At 39.9% G+C, this 24,504-nt stretch overlaps 1 protein-coding gene across 5 annotated transcripts in view; it reads right to left on the reverse strand.

Moving 5' to 3' along the window:
* The window catches only part of TMEM260 (transmembrane protein 260), a 49,780-nt gene that overhangs the window by 16,722 nt on the left and 8,554 nt on the right, over positions 1-24,504 (reverse strand). For 3 of the 5 annotated variants that reach the window (XM_026654205.2, XM_026654204.2, XM_026654206.2), the window contains exons 2-5: positions 23,828-23,859; positions 22,922-23,073; positions 6,007-6,184; positions 2,470-2,583 (exon numbers count right to left, since the gene is read on the reverse strand). In XM_026654205.2, coding sequence (XP_026509990.1) covers positions 2,470-2,583; positions 6,007-6,184; positions 22,922-23,073; positions 23,828-23,859 — 476 coding nt within the window. The remainder of the gene's footprint in view (positions 1-2,469; positions 2,584-6,006; positions 6,185-22,921; positions 23,074-23,827; positions 23,860-24,504) is intronic. The other 2 variants (XM_026654207.2, XM_026654208.2) reach the window with 2 other exon arrangements.

Below are 24,504 nucleotides of genomic sequence, written 5' to 3' on the forward strand. Positions count from 1 at the left end.
AAACTGATCTCCTTTGCATGGCAGGGTGAAATTTAAGTGAAGCAAATAATATTAGCTAGGACTCATGAGTATCATATGCATTGCATCTTTTACATTTAAATCATGTCATGACATGCATAGATGGCTGAAGCCCTGCAAGGCTGAGATAACCCACTTTCCAGTGATTAAGAGTTGGCTGGTATTCCATCTGGCAAAAAAAAAAAAAAAAGCTGTTGCCATGTAACTGCTTACATCACCGCCATCATCAGGAGTCGGTTCTGCCATTTACTTTATCATGATCATACTGGCTAAACTGGATCGCTCAACTTCAGGGGTGGGATTTTGAAAATGCCTAAGGGAGTTAGACATGCAAGACTTTCAAAAGGACTGCTGCTCCTAATTCCTTTAAGCACTTCTGAAAATCCCACTCTTGAATATTTCACGCTGCTTTTTGGGGGGTCATTCATTACATTTTAGTCAAACACAAATATTTCCTTTCCTATTTGAGTTTATTTGGGAGAGACAATGTTTAAAACAACTTCCCACAGACTGAAAAGTAGTTTAAAAGTTGATGGCTAAAGTTCCTTAAGACTGAGGTAGAGCAATCTCGGAAGACATTTTACTAAATCAAATAACTTGTCTATTATAGGGTTTTCTGTAGCACGGAACACCAGGGTATCTAAAGCATTTCTGAGGTATGTTGAATCTGTATGGCAAGCTCCCTACTGGAATTCATGGAGCTGTCTATTCTTCACCCTTCTCTGGTTAAAAAAAGGCTTTGCTTAGGGAATATATGTTGATTATATAATTAAATCATCATCATGCCAGTTATGGCGGAAACATTTTGGCAAAAAGGGCTTCACAAAATGTGCTGAATATAGTCAGATTCTGCATCGTTTCCTTTGGAAGCTCATTCCTCTAGAAGAAGAATCCCACGAGCCAGAACATCTTATCCCCAGGTCTAATGCATTTCATCCTGGGCCCAGTACACTGCCTTGTCCCAAAGAAGAGCAGCTGTTTTATTGGGTCACAGATACTGATGCACCCAGGATCTGACCTGTTGACAGCTTTAAAGGTCAGGATCAAGATCTTCAACTGGCAATGGAAGCAGACTGGAAGCCAGTGGAAGGACTGAAGCCACAGCAGTGATGTGCTAACAACATCTGCCTCTTATTGCGCTTTGAGATCTACTGATGAAAAGCGCTATGTAAGAGCTAGGTATTATTAATTATTATTATTATTATTGAAGTGGGTCACCACATTTTGTGCAAACTGAAACATCTGCATTCCATCCATATCCAGCCAGAGGCAATAATTTACAGCAATCCAGTTTGGAAGTGAGAAATGTTTGATCTCTGTCTCGATCCTCACCTAGGAGGAATGTGCAAAGTTTCCTAGCAAGCCGGAGGTGGGAAAACACCATTGATGTTACCCGATTAGCTATACTTAACCCTGGGTCTAACAGAATAGTGAGATTTTATACAACTTTGGCAAACGGGACTTTGACAGAAGGAGAGGACAGTGTTTCAACTAGTTTTTAAGACCAGCATCGCTTTGGTCTTGCCCAGGTTGAGTTTGAGCCAGATGCTTTTCATTTGAAAGCTGATCTTTTGCAGGCCTTGTAACATCCTTGGGATGGTGCTGGTTGCATTTGTGGAAAATGAGATATGCAGTATGGTGTTACTGGTGTATTGCTGACAGCAGAGCCTATGGCATCTCATCCCCCTCTCCAACAAGTTTTAGACAGATGTTGAAGTTGAGTCCTTTTGGAGAGGAATGACTGGAGCAATTTTACTGCTGTGCTGTCTACTCCAACCATGCCGTAGGTGGCTGACAGTGTCAAAAGCTGCAGAGCGGTTGTGCAATATTGAGATGTGGCCTCTATTCACTACCAGGAGAAAGTCAGGACGTGGAGACTAGTCCTGTGGGTTAAAAGGATTTCCATGCCACCATCAGCCACCAGGAGCTCTGAGTCATGAGGTCCAGACTGCTCCCACGCTTCTCCGATCTCCTTAAGGGACTACAATCACCATCAATTTGATCTACTCTTCTGTTTGCGGAAGGTCATTTTAAACACTGAATATGCTCATACTTCCACACACTCAGAACTTCCGTCAGTATCCTCATCACAGTACTAACAATGCTCAAGCTACTTTATAGATGGTCAGAAGACAGGGTCTCTGTCCCAATGAGTTTACAATAGAAATGGACAGCTCTGAGAATGCTCGTGTGACTGACAGCTTCAAAATCCTTCAAAGTCATAATGCTTGGCTGTGATGCCAGCCTGATGGATTGTGACTTTATGTTGTCAGTGGAGTATGGTTGACTAGCTTAGGCATATCATGAACTGTTGCCATCCATACACATATACTTCAATATAAAAGCAGTGTCAGAAGGGAAAGCAGTAAGTGTTCAAACATAAGAATTACAATCTGCCCTAGAAAAACGACACACTTTAATATTCAACTCAGCAATAGATGAGTTACCTACCTTCCCTTTGAAAAGTTGGAACAGAACCCATAGTACAATGCACAACACATAAAGCACTATGGTGTGCTGATTGCACAAACTAAGCCCACAGCAAAAGGCGCCAACTTTCGATATCTGAAAGGAAGAAAATACTTACAATTATTCTGAAAAATCTGCAAAATATACACACAGTGAAACTGCATCAATGCTGTCTGGGTTATTCTTACAATGGAAAGGCATCTACCTTGTGTGTAACTTTCAATAAATATTTACAAAGAAAATATCACGTATGTCTAGTTAGAGGTATGCCACGTATTTTACTGGAAATCTATTTAAGAACTATTTCAGACTCAGGTTTTTTAAAATGGTTATATATTGTTATCTACATAGGTAGACAGTATCCACAGATATGTGGTGGTGGTATTTATGTCATACCATGTACATGAGGGTAGTATCTATATGATACATTGCTGAACCAGAGTGATAAGCTATCTATCCATGTGGTTAACTGCATGTATCATGGACCTTTGATCACCTTACCTACTCGCTGTCTACTGGGAGTGCTTCTACCATCCCCAATCTCTCAGCAGCTTCTAACAACCTGCCTTCTTTCCCCCAAACGTGCAGTTCCCCTAAAATTACATTGGTCTGAGGCTCAGCATAAATAATATTCAGTCCTGCACTAGTGACAGGTGTGGGGTCCAATATCTCACAACCCATGAGGGCTAGAAAGGGAACTTTACACTGCTGGAAAAAGGAGATCGCTTGTAGCACTGAATATTCCCCAGCAATCAGACTCTAAAATCATGATTTTACTATAGACGGAGAAACTACTTTAGGTCGTCGTTTCAGTGGTTTTAAAGATTTATGGGTGATGATTTTTCCTCTCCCTCTCAGGTGCGCACAGCTGGCATCAGAGTTTAAACTTAAGCACCTTTGCTTCATTGGCTAAGGGAATTCAAGACAGTACCAATAAAATGCATTAAAACATTTCTAAAATAGTTTTTCTATAAAAAAAAAAATAGCACATCCAACACCTACAGCTTAGACCCAAGATTTTAGTGGGGTTGCTCACGACTTCACTACTTTGTTACATGGCCATCCCAAGCTCCTACTGATAGAAGACTTTCTCCCATGCCAGAACATCACATGTTCTACATGCCCCCAAACCTGCCCCATTGAAATCAATGGCAAAACTCTTGACGGTTTCAGCAGCAGCCTCATATGAGCATTGGTTCACCACCTTTAATCTTTGCTACATGAACCACAAACACTCCTGTTATTTGTCTACTTATCTTCTTTGGTCTTTTTGTCTTACGTTTTGTCTGCAATATCTGCTTGCCATCAGCCTACTTCTATTCAATGGGCTAGATCCTCAGGTGGTGAAAACCGTCAGAGATTCACTGAAGTTAATGGAGCTGTAACAGTTTACCAGCTGAGGATCTGCCCGACATCATCTGCCCTTCCGCACTCCTCTGACAGGTCAGGCACTGTCGTCTCTTGCTACTCAGGCACTTCTAACATTGAAAATGTAACCATGGCACTGCTTTCTTTAAAATGGCAGAGATGCGCAATGCGAATGTTTGCTTTCACTGAGTGATGAAATAATATCAGCACGGATTTGAGTTTCTATCAACAGTCTGACATTTTATTTTGCATATGATTTCACCATTAGCAAAGGATTTTTTTTTTTTTTGCATCACTAAAATACTAATACATCTGAGATTTTCAAACCTGCTCAACAGGTTTGGAGACCCAGACCATGTTTTTCAGAAGTCACTAGTGATTTTGGGTGATGAGCCTGAGGGGTCAAATAGGTGGGCCTGATTCCCAGAAAGTGCTGAGCACCTGCCTTCTAAATACTAACCTCCTTTCAGGTGTACATAGTAGGATACCCCAAAAGTTGAGGCAACCAAAACCATTAGTCACTTTTGAAAATCTTGGCCCTAATTCCCACTGGAAATTGGGTATCTGAATCTGTTAGGCCAGAGGTTCTCAACCTGCAGTCCGTGGACCACCGGTGGTCCACGAGCTCCATTCAGGTGGTCCGCAGATAGTTCCCTCTAAGGTGCATGCCTGGGCGGCTGCACACGAGACAATGAAGGGCCAACCACCTAATTAGTGGAGTCATGCAGGCGTGGCTCCACTAATTAGGTGCCTGGACCCTGGAGAGGACGCACATGTAAGGTGAGGTGGTGGCCTTGGGGGGAATAGGGGGTAGGGAGCAGTGGGGTTAGAAGAGGGGGCTGGGGGGAATTTGGGACATGTAGGGTTATAGCGGCCAGAGAAAGAGGCGACTTTCCCCAGCTCCAGGGCTGTCGCTGCTGGGGAGAGATGGCCCTCCTTCCCAGCCTCAGCTCTGTGACTGCTGTGGCGGGGGAGAGACCCCCCTCCTTCCCAGCCCCAGCTCGGGGGCTGCTGTGGAGGGGGAGAGGGCACATCCATTGCATTAGAAAGGTAAGACTACTGATATTAAAATATGAGTTGTGTGCTTTTATTTGTAGAACAAAAAAACGTTAATTATTATAAAGGTTTTTTATATAGTGCTTTTATCCAAAGCGCTTTACAATAGTTAGCCAATGGTACAAACAACATTTGGAAAGATCATTAAGTGGTCCACTGAGACCCTCAGCAATTTTCAACTGGTCCGCGAAAAAGAAAGTTTGAGAACCACCGTGTTCGGCGGCTCTGAAAATGTCAAATGACATTTTTGTGGAATTTAGCAGTCAGTGATCCAAAAATGGTAGTAACCAATAAAAAAATTGCTCTTTGTGATGTTTAATGCCAAATAAAAAAACCCTCATCTGTAGCCATCCAGAGAACATGTATGATTTGAAGACCCATTACAGCAGCGCAGAATTAGTCTGAACTTCTAAAATTCTGCGCTACTTTTATAAAAAAAAAATTATTCAGAGAATTTATTGTGGTCATAAAAAAAGAGTTTATAAAAGAAGAACAGATGTGATGTCCCCACGCTTAGGGAGAGTGGAGAGAAACACTATCAGTTTTTAAAAATTGTTTGACTGTGCCATTTTATGAAGTATGTAATGTGAAATTTATGGGCGAGATTTTCAAAGCTCTAGGACTGATCAAAATTTCCCATCCAGACTTTCAACAGAAAATTGGGTTTTCAACTAAACAAGAATGTTTGTGGCTAGTGCCTGGTTTCCATCCAAAATACAGACTTTTAACTGAAAAATAAGAACCTGAAAACCAAAAACTTTTCAGTGTTTTGACAAAAAGTTGCACTTTTCTGCAGAAAATTACAATGAAAGCCAGTTTTTGTTTTCATCATAATTTTCCACCCCACCTTCTGAACAGCACTCAATGATGCCAACTTAGACCCTTAATAAGCGACCGTATTTTTAAGAGCTCGGCGTGGCCAGAGTTTCAGAAGTGCTCAGCGCCCAGCAGCTCCCATTCAGAACCATAAACGCTTAGCACTTTTGAAGATCTGGCCCTGAATTTTTAAACCAACCAAAATTATTAAAAGCAAACAAGCCAGACACACGACAAATACATTTAAAACCGATATTCGCTTTGATCCAAACAGGTTACCTTTGATCTCTCCTTCGCAGTGGCTGCCTCCTCAAAATGTACAGTAAGCGCCATAAGCAGCCCCACAAACAGATTGTTTAAGCTAAAAACCTCTGCTGAGATGGACCACTGCCATGTTAGACGAGAAAATGAAAACACCCCCGCAGCAAGGACTCCTCCAGCATATGAGCCAGAAAGCCTGCAAACACAGATAACATGAAATCTTCTTTTCCAACAAAAAGCGCCTACTTCATTGTCCTTTTTTTTAACATACTGTAACAGCAGAAATTATGGCTGCCATCCAGCACCCTTCCAAAACATTATATGGTTAATATGTCGCTTCTAATAATTTCCTTGCATAAGATTTCAATTAGGAAAGCCAGTTATTAACCATACTGTACACTACGTAAGGTAGTGAATGCACTTCCCTCAATGACCAATGGCTAGCATGCCACACACAATATTTCTTTCAAGCATAGAGGGTAACTTCCAGTATTCGAGTCAGTTTGGAAACCTTGATGAGAGATGACATAGTGGAGCATGGCACACCAAGCCAAAGAGTCATGCTTTCAACCAGATACTCTTAGCTGGCAGATTTCTGAGCAACGGTGCAGTCTTAAATTCATCAAGACACTGGATAAAAAGTGGATTATAGATATTCATGACGGTTGGCATTCTAACGCTTTCCTATGGGGGAGCTTTTAGTTTCGTAGGGCGGGGGTGGGAAATGGAACACTGAGGGCGCTAAGAAGGAAAAGTGTACTTTGGAGCTGGGAGCACGGCCAGGAAAGAGAGGGAACAAGTGTGAATCCCGATGGGGAAGCAAACACAAGCAACGCACGAAGCACCCAGCATTTGGACGTTTGCAACCTTTTCTGCCAAACCCAGATCCCACGACAGTAATCATTGCCTTTCTGACTTCCAGACTGGATTACTGCACGCACTTCCCATGGAGCTACATTCCAAGACCACTTGGATGCTACAGCTGGTGCAGAAGGCCCATTAGATGGTATTTAGCCCCAAGAAACATTTACGTCAGTTCTTCAACAACTACACTGGCTTCCTACTCCATTCCAGGCCAGTTCGTTATTTAATTTGATCTATAAAATCCTGAACGATTCAGAATATGGCTATCTGGGAGACCTTGCCTCTGACTCAGTGATGATGAAATGATGTCGGGTGAGGCACTCAAGCTAACAGTCCTTAAAATGTAGGGGGTGGCAGCAGGGCATTCTCAGTAGAAGATTCTTGTCCTGGAAATTCACTTTCCGAGCTGGTGTGACTTAGCCGTAGTGTATTGCCTTTCAGAGCATGGTGCAATGCTCATCTCGCTGCTCAGGATTCTGTCAGAAAGGACAGCTGTTAGTTTATTTGGGGGATTGTCATCTCTCCGCCGCTCCCATTTATAGTTTGTTTTTTAAACTCTCTGCATGTCCCTTGAGATGGGGACTTGGAACATTTGATAAGTTAATAAAAGAAAGAGATTTCACCAACTATTCACTGTTGTTAAGTATCTACTGTATCCTCTGATACTGACATGGCTTGAATCATGTCATTGGTTAGTCAACCTCAATGTTTCAGTTGTTAATGACTGTGAAATGCATCGTTGCAACGTTTGCTTCCAAAATATGTATTCAAAAATAGTAACATTGAGATGAGTGTGGGCGCACACCCTAGGCACACCCTCTCCCATATAAAAGAGAGGGAGCAGCTGGCAGAACATTCTCTACATAGGCTCCTTTCCTCTGAGATGCTCTCCCTCCCTTGGTCTGAAGGAGCCCAAACCCCAGGCAATTGGGGTGGAAGCTTTAAGCCATATTGGATCAATAAAAGATGGGAGACAGTGTGATCTAGTGACTAGAGCACTGCACAGGGACTCAGGAGACCTGGGCTCTATTCTTGACTCTGCCACTGGTTTGGTGGGTGACCTTGGGCAAGTCACGTCACCACCACCACCCCGTGCCTCAGTTTCCCCATCAGTAAAATGGGAATAACGATAGTCACCTCCTTTGTAAAGTGCTTTCAGACCCATGGATAAAAAGTGCTGTAAGAGCTCGGTATTATCATCTACTCACTGCTGATTGGTTGGAGGGGGGAGAAAGAGAAGCACTACTGTTGCTTTAACTCACTAACTTTTTTATTGGGTTTTAAATAAACAAGGGCCCTCACAGCTCCTCCCTTCAGTGTAGAATCCAAAATCTAAACACAGAAAGGTGCAGATCTGTTTGTTTCATTTAACAGTTGCCCCCTTCTCTTCTCTGCCAGACCACAGGACTCCAGTTAAACAAACTTGAAAAAAATCCAGATTTTGTCCCAAAATAGATTTCATCATAAAACGTGCTCCTGAAGGGGGCATCCCCCCCCCCCGCCCCGAGAGAAGATACTTTCATGAACGTGTCTAGTAAATTGATTCCTGAAATTGGTAGGCAAATAAAAGCAGACACTACCGTAATTTCAATTTGCAGGTATAGTACCACAAGGCCTTGATCCTGAACTGTTGCAATCAACGGGATCTTTGCCACTGCTTTCAATGGATCAGGCTTGAAATGTCTGCAACTGGAACAACTGTTAACATTTGGTGGGAAGGGGAGAGAGCTGGCTCAATGGGACGATGCACCAGCCTTTCCCTCCCCCTTGGAGACTGAATTCAAATCCTTGCTTTGCTCGCAGGGGAATGGGAATTTGATCTGACCCAATATGCCCATCACAACATTACCATGCAAACTGGCATGGCTGCTGAGAGAGGCAGAGAACAGGAACGGCAGCCGGTTGTTTTACACCACAGGACTGACATACACTGGCACAACTGGCTGAAGCTTGCATAATCCCTGCTGGCATGTTGCTGGGCTCCCGACAATTAGATCAAACTTCACTGACAGTATTTGCACTCCTGAAGATTTTACACGCTGCCTAATTGATACAAAATGTTTATTGTAAGTGTCAAATTTAGGGCTTTTTGTGTTTAATACTCAAAATCATTTAAGGGCCAACCTAGTAACACTTTTATTGTGCGTATCGCAGCTGCACCAGAGAGCCCCACTCATGGGCCATGCTTACAATCTCAGCACTACAGATTTGGGCATCAAGCTTCAAAGGGGATATTCTAAAACAGCGGCTCTGAACCTTTCCAGACTACTGTATCCCTTTCAGGAGTCTGGTTTGTCCTGTGTGCCCCCAAGTTTCACCTGACTTAAAAACTACTTGCTTACAAAATCAGACATAAAAATACAAGTGTCACCGCACACTATTACTGAAAAATTACCGACTTTCTCATTTTTACCATATAAACCTCTACCTTGATATAATGCTGTCCTTGGGAGCCAAAAAATCTTACCACATTATAGGTGAAACCGCGTTATATTGAACTTGCTTTGATCTGCCAGAGCACGCAGCCCTGCCCCCCGGAGCACTGCTTTACTGCATTATATCCGAATTCGTGTTATATCGGGTCGCGTTATATCGAGGTAGAGGTGTATAATAATAAAATAAATGGGAATATAAATATTGCATTTACATTTCAGTGTGTAATATAGAGAGCAATATAAACAAGACACTGTCTGTATGAAATTTAGTTTATACTGACTTTGCTAGTGCTTTTTATGTAGCCTGTTGTAAAACTAGGCAAATAGTCAGATGAGTTGATGTATCCTACAGAAGACCTCTACGTACCCTTGGGGTACTCATATCCCTGGTTGAGAATCACTGATCTAAAACACAGAAATAAGATTTTAAAATCCCACCTTGATAGTGGCATGGAAATCACAAAAGTCCTGAAATATCCCTGATGGCTAGCTAAATGCACTCACCCATTCATGACCCTATTGTGCAAGGTTACCCAAATGCGGGCATAGCAATCACGTCTCCTTGCAGTGGATGCATGCTCCTTCCATAGGCATTTTGTAACTGCATTTCACCAACTCTGCAGTGCAGAAACATTTTTATCACATTAGGCTGAGATTGTCAGAGGCCTGAGAGAGTTATGGCACCCAAATCCCAGTGAACGTCCACGGAGATGGGCACTTAACATTGGCCCTTTTGAAAATTACAGATTTAAAATATTCTCACGCTCGGCTCTGATATAGCACTTTTTATCTAGATCTCAAAGCACCTCATGAAGGAAGGTCGGTATCACTATAACCATTTTAGTGACGGGAAACAGCGGTAGTAGCTGCTGAACTTCCTATGTGCAAGACACTTCTAAATACGCTCCCACTCAGATCAAAGGTGTGCTTGAAGAAAAAGAAAGGTGAATCCATACTAACTGGAAAACAGGTCGATGAATTTGAATACATTTACTTATTGTCCTCATGGCCACAGACAATTCAGTGTAGATTTCAAGTTGGGTTGGTTGGAACTGGCCGTATAGTTTGTTGCATACGGCGTTTGTTCGGGTTCTTTGATTGGCTGAGTCTATCTCACGTAGTCAGGAGGTGCAGCACAAGCGATCTGAACTGTTTATTTGATGCTGATATCTAGGTCTTTGTATAAAATCCTCATATACACACCCAGGCCTGTACTACTGTGGTAACAGTACCCAGGCCAGTCACTGTGGTAACTACTTTTTTACTTGTCTCTTATAAACTAGGAAGAAAATATCTATTTTGAATATGTAGAAAAGTCCCCTGTGCACAGTAGTTGAATCTCAAGGGAAGATATATGTATTTTAGGGCAAATGCCATCACACCTACAAGATTAACCACTGCACCCTTACCTAGATCACCGAAGTAGTGAAAGCAATTTTAAGGGGAGGTTCCGACTTTGAAAATTACTCAAACATGGCACTATGGGTTTCCGTGTTTATTGTCTTGCAACTATTTCCATATCAGGTGTGCTCTGTCTCTAACTGCCATCCATGCAAACTCAATTTGGGTTCCCTTCTTGTGCAAGTTCAGGTTCTGCAGGCCAAGTTCTGCTTTCAGGGACACCTAGGTCACGCACTCTCTTCAGACGATGCACCAGGTAACACCTGTGTAATTCCAGCGATTTCAAGTGTCTTGCACAAGGGTAACTGACTGTAGCTTTGTAAACAATGCCGTTGATAATGCACTAGAAAGAGTCTAGAAAAACTGTTTTTTGTCACTGAAGTCGGCAGACATGACCTGATACACGCACAGAGCTGATCTGTTCAGCAGAAAAGGAGTTTTCTCACACCTTTTGTCTGTCTTGCACATTTGGGTCCCAGTCCTGCAATGAGGTCCATGTGGGTAGACCCTTGCAGAGCTCTAGTGATGTCAATGGAGTTCCACACAGGGGCACAGGGTCTGCCCACAGTGAGATCTCGGCAGGATCAGGATCTTCAGTAGTCAGTTGCTATGTGTGTAGAGCACCCAGCACCACGGGGACCTATTTGGGGCCTCTAGACACTATTATAATACAAAATAAAATAAATGATAACAACAGCAGCAGAAAGGTGCCATTTTACATAATTACTTTTTACAGTGGAACAGCAATTTAAAATCCTTAACAGACAAAATGCAATTCTCTTAGTACTCAGGATAATTAATAATCAAGGTGACCAATAATATAATACAATTGCAGGAATCATTTGACAGAGACACAGAAATGGTACTAAATAAAGCTGAACTTTTCTCTATGAACTTTGACCCTGCAATTCTGATAGGCCCGTCTGGAAGCACTGAGTCACTGGATGTCATCACATGGACAATGGGCAGAAACACCTGGCAAAGGTTTCGGCCCTGAGGACTCACTGATTTTGCTTTCCTCCCCAAATATTCAAGCGATGTGGCAGTCAGAGCGGAAGAGGAATGATAAGGGGGAACATTACAGAAATTAAACAAACCAAAGGTAGCGCCTAGTCCTCACCCAACCTCCCCGCAACCCAATGGGGTTGAAAGAGTTGTAAGAGCAGGAGGTCGTGATCCAGCCACATTGCTAAACAGTGACTCTACGTACTCTTAGTCGGATCTTTTTAAAATTCTCATTTCTTTCTGATTACAAAGAAATAGTCTTCTAAACCACTATGGAATCTTTTCTGAGAATTCAAGCCATAAGATAACCCTGTGCTATACACTTCTGAATGTAAAACAAAGATTGAGACAAATTTCCCATTACATTTATTTACCGATTTATTCTCATTTTATAAGCAATAGGTCCTTCCTTGGGAGAAACTTCAATGCTGTGTTAAATCCTACATTAGATTTGAATGTAAAGTTGAACTTTGCTCTATGAACTTTGACCCTGCAATTCTGATAGGCCCGTCTGGAAGAACTAAGGCCTGGTCAACATTGGAGGGGGGGATCAACCTAAGATACGCAACTTCAGCTACGAGAATAGCGTAGTTGAAGTCGACGTATCTTAGGTCGACTTACCTTGCCTCCTCACAGCGCGGGGTCGACTGCCGCCACTCGCCCGTCGACTCCGCTTCTGCTTCTCGCCGTGGTGGAGTGCAGGAGTCGACAGCAGAGCAATTGGGGATTGATTTATCGTGTCTACACTAGACACGATAAATTGATCACCGATAGATCGATCACTACCCGCCGATCCGGCGGGTAGTGTAGACATACCCTGAGTCACTGGATGTCATCACATGGACAATGGGCAGAAACACCTGGCAAATTTTCTAAGCAATAGGTCCTTCCTTGGAAGAAACTTCAATGCCGTGTTAAAACCTACATTAGATTAAACAACTCCCCATTTCCAGGTAGACAAAAAAATCTAACACCTTATTCTAGCTTATGGAATAAAACTTGGACAGTGGCTGTTAAACCCAAATGTTAGAGGCTTATCCTAGATTGTGAAGGGTGGAGCAGAATACTGTCCTTTTTCCCCTTATCTGAAGAGCGCTTAGCACAATAGGGCTTTGACCCTTGATTGGGGGGTCCCTAGCTGTTACTGTAATAAAAACAAAAACAGCTTTTTCTTTCTAGTCTAAAGTTCATGAGTCCTCATTTAGAATAGATTTGATTTTTCCAAAAGCTGAAACAAGCCTTAAAATGCTTAGCAGCTTCTAAGATGGATACGATTCTTAGTTCAGAACATGCCTCAGTATATACGTGACTAGAAACACATGGGGGCAAAGACCAGGGTAAGGATTCCATCTGAGTCGCTAAGCATTAATGTCCAATTTATCAGCAATACTTTGAAATAAATGACACCGAAGCAAACCCCGTAGGGATTTTACAGAGGCAATGAAGGCTTGATTTTCAAAAGGGATGAGTATCTAACAGCTCCCCAGCCAATCAGCTAGAGACAGACTTGGGAGAGCAAGACTGCTGGAGGTAGAAGTTTAGAGCATCACACTCGACAAATTCCCTGCCATTGATGCACCTTAGTCCCTCCTGTTCTCCCCTTGTGGCGCACAACAGTTTAGTCTCCTGAGGGCTCTAACACTTGGTTTAATTCTGGTTGTTGGGCTGGGTACAGAGGTGGCTGGGTGGTGTTTAGTGGCCTGTGATATACAGCAGGCCAAAGTAGATGACCTGATGGTTCCTTCTGGCCTTAAACTCTAAGACTAATTAATGCAAAGTAGCACAGACAGGACAGACAGACCCAGGAGATGTGCGTTTAAAGTGGCTCTCTATAAGAAATGTTCCTTGCTTACCTCTAGATTTATTAGCCTTTTCTCTCCTATTTACCTCTTTCGTTTTTCCTTTCAATCACAAAGGAACAAGGGCACGCACCTGCAACACACCTCCATAGAGCAGAGAAGGGCTGGGGAAATAAGGAGAGAGGCAAAGTGGAACCTAAAGGCTTCAAAGCCAAAACTTTTGCCACCACATAACTGCAGCATCTTCCTGTCTGACATTGGTCGCTAATGTCCCAACAGGTCCAGATGACTGTATCATAAGTAGGTTCCCTAATTCTAACAGATGCAAGCTGAAGGCCTGGATATATTAACAACAGACAATGAGCTTCTCTCCTCAATTAAAATATTTGGACCATCATTCTTTCAATCACCACCTTTCTCTTCAGTGCTTCTTTTAAAAAAAAGTTTATAATCTTTTCCCAATGATTAGTAAAAGTGGAAGCAACTCAAAAGTGCTCACGCTTATTTTAACTACGTTATGTATTTCAATAATAAAATATAAGTACTTTAAAAGCAAATGAAAGTGAAATACCAGTTTAGAAATTCTTTCCTTATAGCGATAATAGTGATTATACCAAACCAGCTCCTCTTTTCGAGTGTCTGCTACGTGCATCTTCTAATCACACTTACTTTCTGAAAAAAGCAAGTTTCTACAGCTCTTAGCACTGAATAGCCAAAACAGATACTATAGGGAATACTAAATTAGACTGCATTCTTCCTCAAGTATCTTCAGTTGAATTGCCACTTAAGTTCTGACTGCAGAATCTATTGCTCAGGAAGAAGTAAAAGCAGAAAGAACACAGCTTGAGTTTCAGATCTGAGGTTGAATCTGCAGGGCTGACACTCAGAAAAAAACATCTTTTGATATATAAATTGCACAAATGAAAGAGAAGCACAATGATACTTTTGTAGTCACTTTAACTATAGTTGCAGATTTTAAAATGAAAAGTTTTCCATAGCATAACTTAGCATTGAAAAAAACCAAAATTACCATAAATTAGAGAAATCAGAAATTAAAATTTAGTCTGAGTGATTTGTCATCACAATTCGTTATTAGTTATTCTATGCAAATTGTGGGGGGTGTTGTGCCAGTGGTGGTGGTTGTTTTTAGTTTTTGTTTTGTTTTCTTGATTGTCTACATTAAATACCCTTAAACTTGTCCAACCAACGGAACAATTTTCAGCCAGGTCAACAATACAGAGGATCACCAAAGGAGACTCTATGGTACTGAATTCCTTCCTCCTTTCCTGATGCAATGCTTAATTCAGCAAGGTCAAAGGAAGAACCACTTCATGCTGGCAGAGCACACTGCTAGCAGCAAAGGTTAACATCGCAAAACAGATGAACCAACTCTTAGGCCTGGTCCACACTACCCCCCCACTTCGGACTAAGGTACGCAAATTCAGCTACGTTAATAACGTAGCTGAATTCGAAGTACCTTAGTCCGAACTTACCGCGGGTCCAGACGCGGCAGGAAGGCTCCCCCGTCGATGCCGCGTACTCCTCTCGCTGAGCTGGAGTACCGGCGTCGACGGCGAGCACTTCCGGGATCGATTTATCGTGTCTAAACCAGACGCGATAAATCAATCCCAGAACATCGATTGCCTGCCGCCGGACCCTCCGGTAAGTGTAGACGTACCCTTACAGAGTTTCCTCACTGCCCTCCGCATATCCTCTAATTCTTTATTTTGTAAGGCTGCTGGTCATCAGAGGGGTGGAAAGGACTTCTTTGTATTCAATCAAGAACCGCAGACCCCCAACAATTTTTGTTATTTTTCTTGAAGGTAGAACTAGTGTAACGGTGATAGATGGATGGGACTGGACAATGAACTCCTCTATTTAGAACGGATAAAAATAAGGGTGGTGGCATTGTAAGTTTCTCAGCATTGCCCTAACATGTCTCGTCTCTAGAGATGAACAGGTAGCTTAATCCCAACACATATTCAAACCTTAGCCTCTGCTGACACTGCCAATAAAAATACTGTGATGGTGGTTTTCAACCTGTGACACATTAACTTCAGCCATTGCCTCAGAGGGTAAATCATAATGTAGGACCTAAGGGGCAGATTAATATCCTCAATATGCACAAGAGACACCCACTGACAGCAACAGGAACTCCAGGTGGAATCCTGGCCCCAGTGAATGAGAGTTTTGTCAGCAGGGTCAGGATTTCACCTTCCGGGCACCAATCAAGGGAAATTCAGTTCCTAAAACAACACCCAGCTCAGGTTATTTCCATTATTGGCCATCAAAATGGAAAGTACAGCTATTTTAAAAGCAGACACACAAACCCTGACGGACAGCATATGCCCAAAAGGCATTGCCCCTACTTGAGACAATAGCTTATGACATGACGAGCGATAAGAGAAGAGTCTTACGCACAGCATGCCCAACCTCCTTGTGCCCATGTAACTAACTGGTGCTTAAGGCCAGTTAACCTGTCCTCTCCTCAACAATCTGACTGGCTTGCCTAATGGGCTACTCCCTGCAAAATGTTGTAAAATACACAGCTAATAGCTTTGAGTTGCTATAATGGAAAACAGTTGGATAAACTCAATGTTTGGTCCTACTCCCACTTAAAAATGTCCAGAACAACCTCAACATTTGTAATAAAAAAGACAAGACACCCTGGGACGAGAGCATTTTATTCTAATTTCTTAGAATCGGGCAGAAAGCAGGTTTTTGGAGGTGTTTCTACAATGGGGGGTCAGATATTATGGTAAAGGCACTTGTGCGCTGAAGTGATAGGAGCAATATTAATACCTAGATCAGGGGTTTGCAAACTTTTCCATAATGGAATCTCTCAACCAAACCCACATGCCTATCTAACAATATTTGACGGACAGGGTGGTTATGGTAGAATGCCCATGACCTAGATAGGTGGGAAGTATCTTCTAGCTGCTACTGCAACATGAATATTCAACAAGAAGAACTTTCAGCCTGTAATGAATGTTTTTAAACGCAGGTATGTCTACATACCATGGAAGACAAGCCTTTATTATGCAAATCTTAACAGAGAATTAGTTTTAGTTATGTCAATGGGCTTTGATGTACTATTCATAGAGCGAGGATGAGACAAACTGCTACTACCATAGGCCCTGATCCTGCAATTACATTGTCACTGGGACTCTGCATGGGCAGAATGATCTGCTTGCATGGATCTGATTACAGGATTGTGGCCTGAGGGGCCCGATCTCGCAGATTTTTGTAATCAGTAGTAAATGATTGCAGATCAGGCCTATAGGTAAGGACTAGTTTGCACTAAACTTTTCACATCCCAAGGAATTTAATTCACAAAAAGTCTTTGAAGTATATAATTATTAATACCAAAATTACCCTGTTTATTACAGTTATAAACTTTCAAAGAAATAAGACAGATGAATGCTTACAATCAATGGCTTGACACAAACTATATTGAAGCAACTTAATGAGCAGCATTAACCAAAACAGTACAATACTCTGCACATACGCTGAACTTCATAAAGAAAAATATTTCACGTTAATAGCTTTCTATTATACAAGTTATAAGAACAGTATTTCAAGTCGCTAAAATTCAGAGGTGAATTGCTTTCTTTATGTCTTTGTAAACAGCACGGGCATATTAGTTATGATCTATTATTTGATTAATAAATTTTTAAAAAACCTTTAGAAAATGTACATTTATCACTGCAACCATAATAAGTGGTGTCTAGTTCCAGTGGCAGAAACTCTGTAGGAAACAGATTTAGCAATTTAAATGTTTTATAAGTTTTTGTAATTGAAGAAACTTTTCATAATCTGACATTTGTTAAAACCACTTATTAGAAATTATGCAGCACAGTAGCTGTGGAAATATGAGCTCGCTTCACAATTATAAAGTCAGCCTATGTAGCCCTTTCCTATTGTATGAAGTGGCATAAACCCCACGGCGGCCTATCAGCTAACTGGCAGGCAGGGGGCTGCTCTATTCAAAGTGAGAGATACAAGCTGCAGGGCAAAAACCTGGCAGCTCCCATCTGACCCCACAATCCCCTACTGGTGACAGCTCCAAGCTCCATAGCAAATTAGGCCTTCTCATATTACAATTGGAGAAGACAGATTCCATTAGCAGTATCTGAAATTGAGTGGAGAGCTGCACTGTTATCAGACTTGACTCATAAGCACTGCTATTAATCAGAGCTATGATAGCATTTATATATTTCAAGCTATCTGCTGCCGCTGTGATATTCTGCTACAAAGGGTTGATGGGACTTAGGAAAGTGAACAATAGAGCTTTCTGGGAAAAGCAGAGTAAATCAAGAAAGTCTATGACTTCCGCACATTCTGAAGGGATTGCGGTTTACATAAATTTTCTCCCAATTGGAGATTGAGCTCTTCCTCATCTTACACATGGGATTTAGTTGTCACTCAATGGTAACAGCTGTGAAAAGGTGAAGCGGCCCACCGCTCAGAATATTGCCTTCGCTTTTAAAGCAATTAACCCATGAACAGGAGGATACCTGGTGATATCAAAGGGATTAAGCTAGGCAGTGCATTATTAACATTTCCTTGAACTAATTCTAACTCTGACTAGCTGTCAGAAAAGACTCTTCAGTCTTTAAAAAAAAAGGAGTTTTGCCCTGCTTTTTTCTTCAGAATGAAGCACGGCTATTTGAGCCTAATGTGCCTACTTTATAACAAAATGCAAATGAACAGATCTGTTAAGGTCCTTAAACAGCCTGAACTCAATGCAATTTTATATCAAGTATGAGAAAAAAATATATGATCAATTAGCCAGGGGTCATGGCAGATAGTCTTCTAAAAGGAAATTAATACTTGAGTACTTTCCATTCTTCTATCCCTATTAAAACTTGGTAACTACTTGTTACTTATGCATAGCTGCTTTTGAAATTGTGAAGATTTTCATATTATGCCATAATAGCAATAATCTAAAATAATCGCTAATCTGGAAAATCCAAATATACCTTAGTCAGAAAATTCCTCATTCTCTAAGGTACTGTATTTTAATTTTCTGTTCTTTGCTGAATACGTCAGTGGTCAAAGGTGTAACAATTGAAAAAAAAAATAGGCTCTCTGATTGCAGTAAAGTACTCCCCACTTACTCCAGATTAATAAACTAAATTTCTGCATTATAGCTGTGGAATATTTGAAGTCGCCCCCGGATCCCTATACTACCTGTAATGGAAACTTTGATAAGTTAATTTGTCTGAAAATGAACATAATCAAAATGTAAATGTGTAAAATGCTCTAAAATATAATTTCATCAGCTCAGTGCACTGTAGGGTCAATGTATTAAATGAACCTTTATCTCTCTACTGTATATGGCTGCTTAGTTTCTATGCTTTTGGGTTAACTTTGACATGCAATAAGGGAACACTTCTCTCTTACACTTAGGTCTCCTTTCAACTCCATCGAAAACTCCCCAGTGACTATTCCTGCCAGAGCAAACTGAAACATGAAGCACCCGGGGGCGGAGGGAGGGGTTCCCCAACAGTTGATGGCCTTACGGCTCTGTTTTTGTTTTAAAGAAGCAACATATTCTGATAACAAAACTGTAAGATAACTTTCACAGTTTTTTGCTTCTGCCTCCTGCTACTAACCACGAGCACTTTAGAGAGCACAACAAAGATCACAAACCTTGCTAATTTTCCAACTCACAAGATTTGCAAGACTTCTTCTCCAACTGCAGACCACAACTCCAGAACGTAAAATATGGTGCAATAAACCTCAGAACGTTTAATATATTAGGCTCCATCTACATAATACAAAGATGATTTCATAATAAAGTGCTCCTTGTTTAGGGAGGGGGCTTTGTCTCAGATTTTTATTGATGGTCACAGTTTCTTACAGCATGAATTGTTTTGGAAAAATTTTACATTATTCTAACATTTGACATATATTAAATGAACTTCACATAGTGCAACATAACTTGAGAATGAAGCTGCAAAACTTAAAAGAGACACTTTTGAAACAATGACTTTTACTCTAGCACTGTGACTGGAAGTATAACTGCTTCTCTAAAGACTACTACACACTAAATATGCTACTCAATATAGGTAATTAAAATACCCAACTATGAAATGAATACATAGAAAATATATACTTAAAGCAATTAAATGCATAATACTGAACTTCTCTATTGTAGAGAAAATGCATCTTCTATGCAAAAAAAAATTACACTTTGGAAATCATATTATGCAAACACAAAAGATTCTTTTGTAAAATGAATAAATATTAACTGAAAGGAATCATTCATACTTTCTACAGACTGAAATTATAATATAGTTTCTCAGTATCACAAAGCAAAAATTAATGAATTATTGACTTCTATTATCAACAGTCTAACTAAAGAATTCTTTCTAAATGCCACTTTATGGACCTTAAAAGCAGTATGTTAAGAAACGTAAAGAGAAAAAACGATATTTTGTAATTGTAGCTCTAAAGAGTAAGCTGCTCATTCAGTAAAAGTCTTGCTTACTGAAAACAGCTTTTTACATCAACACATTTCAAGTGGCCTTTGTTTTAAGAAACAAAATCTGTGGTAAAAAAGAAACAGGAGTTCTTTATATCTATCCCAGCAGTAAGTAGAGAGAACACCATGTGAACAATTACCTGGTCGAAGTATAAATCTGTTTAAAGAATAAATGTACTGAACACCATTCAACACTAATCCCGTATGTACTGTAATGTCCTCTTAAATAAGAAAGAATGCCACTATTCAGAGACTCAAAAGCCTCTCATTAAACATGAAAATAAATTGTTCTGACCTGTGAATGAATAAACTCGTGAAATATCTCAAACAAATGCCTGACAAAGGAATAACCCTCCTAAAGGAATACATTTCCAGTACACATATGCTGGAAAATAACAAAACACAACAAAAATTAAAAAAACAATGCTTCACTGTAGTGGATGTATAAGCAAACGTGCCCTGCTGGTGGTTTTACGTTCACAGAAGAAAGGTTTTTAGAGGTTAAGTTCAGGTCACACGACAAATGAAATTGTAACAACCCAACTGACATTGTATAATGTCTTCTTCCACTCAATCAATAGGGCACTGTTAGTCCTATTTCCATAGAGATGGCTTGCTCCTTTCTGAAGGGTGCCTATTGTTTGAGGAGAGAGATTTGCCACTTGAACTGCGTTGTTCCCAAAGGATACGTACTTCATCAATTATTTGTATTCTTAACATCTACATATTTTCATATTAACATCGGCAGCATACCTACAGCAAGCATGTGCACTTGGCTGTTTTTCTCTTGACCCTGACAGGTTTTCAGAAGCCACTTAACAATCAGCTAAATTATAATTAAGGCACAAAGATGTAGACGGATTTGATACACTGTTTTAGAGAGCTCAAGGTGTCTAGAAACCTGGTTAAAAAAATGCAACAACCCATACAATTTTAAAGCCGTTAAAGTAGATTGTGCCAGTACATTTTCAGAAACATGTATAAATGTGTAACAGAGCCAGCCAGCAACAGCTTTTTTGTTAAATAAATGTCTTAAGCACTAAGAACTGATTTAATAAAACACCACCAAACCATACTTTTGAAATATATTTGACACACAATGCCTCAAAATGCACTTTATCAGTTGGCACTGCTGAGCTTCCATGATGGTAACAAAGATAACATATTATTAAGAATTATGAAATGTTACTTCAGAGACAGAAAAGATTATGGCTGATTGTTGACTTGGCCATTTCAAGAGATTCTTGTTGCTCTTTTTAAAATAAGTTTTAAATATGACTGAACTAACAAAATTAATTTTAGAATCCCTGGTTTTCCTTTAAGAGTAAAAAAGCACCCGAAGCTAGTCTGCCATTTTAATATTGCTTTCCTGTAAGAAAACTTTTTTTAAGTTATTGGGAGGGAGGGGAATTACAAGGCTTCATAGGCCAAGTTTCAGCACATAACAGATGTCTTAGTTATAAACTAAGAACCAGGGAAGATCCTTAATGACAGTGTAATAATAGGAACTATAATAATGATCAATCAGAAAGATTTAGAGCATGAAAGAAAGTGTTCTTCTTGCTAATTAATTCAAGCGTTATGATGTTTTGTGCCCTGACACTGTGCATGGTGCTGTACATAAAAGAAATAATAATACTTCCTGCCCTGAAAGTTTACACTCTAAATATACTGTTACAAACTGAGAGCCTTTTAATTAGAGACATTAACTAGATTTATTATTATTTAAGGATAAAAATGATGGAGCTAAATTTTATTTATACGCTATTATAGAGAACTATCTAGCACATAATATAGCTAAAGATATTTCAATCTATAAACGTGCACTTGGGGTACAGTATGAAATCTTGTATGAAGCACCATGTTTGGTTTTAAGGTACGTATCTTATGTTAAAATATCAATTTCTTTTTAATAAAAGAGAGCTTGTCGAATGACAGGGGCCATTCCTGTGTGGAGCTGAGAGCTCTCAACACTTACTGAAGTTTGTCAGAGTTCAGGGTATTCCAGCTCCCACAGGCTCAAGTCCATTGTTAATTTCCTTATATATATTTTAAGTTACATTTTGTGCTTCCACTCAAAGAACGTATTAAAAATTCTGATATGATTTGGTGACATTTTCAAGTCATGAAGTATGCCCTATTTTTCTCTGTAAAAGAGAATTAGAAATTGTTTATATCTTTTGCCATAATCCTCTCCGATATGGGTCAGGCTAAGGTTAAGAGTATAGGGAACTATCACATCAAAGACAACCAGGGTTAACAAAATCCAAAACCACGTGCAATTCCAGTTGTCTTCTTGTTACAAGGTTAGAGGTCTAGAGAAAATGGAGAGGTTAGAAGGTTCTGATTCTCCTGCAGACTGCAACGCATACAGTGGGAGAAAGCAGCAAACCACTGTAATAGATGCAGCAGCCAATATTGATCTTTGCTGTTCACATCATCCTTCTTGCAAGTATTCTGAATTAGAATGAATATCCATTACAGTGATGTAACTAGAATGCAGCACAGGTATGAAGACAAATCAGGTACCACAGACAGGTATCTACCCATAACCTCTAACATAAGCAATTAAATTAAATTTACAGTTTACCAATAGGTGAAGCTCATCTTGCTAATTTAAACGGACCATCTGCATCTTTATATAATGACAAACTTCATTAGTTCATTAACCTGATTTGTAATCATGAGACTGAAAAACTTGTCAATCCTTTTTAAGAAGAGTGCTGGTTTTTTTTTAAAGGAACTTTTCTGAAGGGACCCAGGCCAAATTTAGATTAAACTATTGCTAGTTTAATCAGATGAATCTATTACAGTTCAAAATTTAAGGGAGAAAATCATGGTTAAAAAGGCCTGGAGGTATTGCTGGTTAATCTAACCCACTTTCTGAGATGTGGGAGAGAGCTGGGAGAAAAAAAGATAAACACTAGCAACTACTTTACCTGAAAACTGTGTAATAAAGCAAAGATGCTGCACCTGCTCCCAATAAGCCACAGAGAAGATTTACTCGGTAGGCAATGGAACCAAAAGGGAACAGACCAATTACCAGTTTGGCCAGCAGAGTGAACAAAGGGTAGCCAGGAGGATGGGCAACCTATGGACAAACCAGTAATAGGTTCACAAAGTTTCCATACAGCTGAAGTAAAAATTGCAAGGACATTCTATCTGAGAAGTATATTCTTTATTAGCCTGGTATTATACACTATGGTCTATCATCAATAACTAGGGTCTTTGAACAGAAGCGTCTCTGTAACAATCTTTTTGTGCCAATTTTAACTTAGCAAATATTTTCTTTAGTAGATTTGGCTACACAAATCACCCATAATAATGACTCACTTAGAAAAGAGGTGACACATTTCATTATGATTTCTTAAACTGCTTGTTGTATGGGGTCACAGTATATTAGGGTCATTCAAAAGGCTGTTTTTAAAAAAGCAAATTCTGAACTATTTTATTGGTTAGCAAGTTGAAAGACCACACTGCTATCGGATTACCACCATGCTGACAGTCCTAAGGTCTTGCCTAAAGGGATCATGCACCATAATAAAGTTTATTAAATAATAAAACTTATTAAAATTGTTAACCCGATTTATTTTATTCTCCCCAGCTTATACAAAATTTGGGTTGATAATAAGCCAGCTACTGTATATACAGTAAAGCCTTTGCTTTATAATTTAGTTTAATTGGATTTAAAACTTGAAGTAAATTGTCGCGTGCTGTACTTATAAGTTAGTAAAAACTGTGGTTTGAAAATAAATTAATCTACTTTACTCCATGCTTAATTAAACTTCCTTAATTCCTAAAACTGTTAATGAGAGCATTGATTAAACAATAAAACTAATACTTACTCCAAGCTCATATGCGGCTGTGATCAGCTCCCCTGTGAAAAAATAATGTAAAACCAATAATTACTATTAGGAAATGACACTCCTCCAAAGTTTTCAAAATCCAAATGCTTGCATTGGGGTTTTGCATTAATTTGACTGGATAAAACTGTAAATCTGTAGAGATTTAACAGCATGAAATTTTCTAAGAATATTTTCTCCCTCTGATGTCGTTGCACAAAATATCTTTTGTATGTTTTTCGCAAGACTCTTATGGACAGATAAGTGAAGGTATAGGTAGGCTGCATTAAAGAATGGCCTGATACGTTCACATTACAGACATTATTTAAAAAAAAAAAAAATTAAACTGAGACTGCTTGTTTCAATAACTTTCAAGGAAAATAGCATTACAGTTTGTATAGTTTATACTGCATCGTTTCTTAACAACCTGGTTATTTCTCATGAAAAAATACAGTTTTATATTTTTAAATAGGGCAAAAAAAAATCATTGTGCATGTATGCCTGGGTCAGTTTATTTAGGAGACCAGCTATAACATGATGCAATTTGAATCTGCAGCATTATTTATTTAAAAAGTGACCCTTGTTCCTGCTAGGAGATATTAGACTCAGCTGACATCTTCATTATATAATATAGTTTAGATTTTATATTTCATTTGTATTGCCTATGATTTAAAAAAAAA

This window comes from Terrapene carolina, unplaced genomic scaffold, assembly GCF_002925995.2.
Source record: "Terrapene carolina triunguis isolate 2854851 unplaced genomic scaffold, T_m_triunguis-2.0 Scaffold189, whole genome shotgun sequence".
Classification (NCBI taxonomy): Eukaryota; Metazoa; Chordata; order Testudines; family Emydidae; genus Terrapene; species Terrapene triunguis.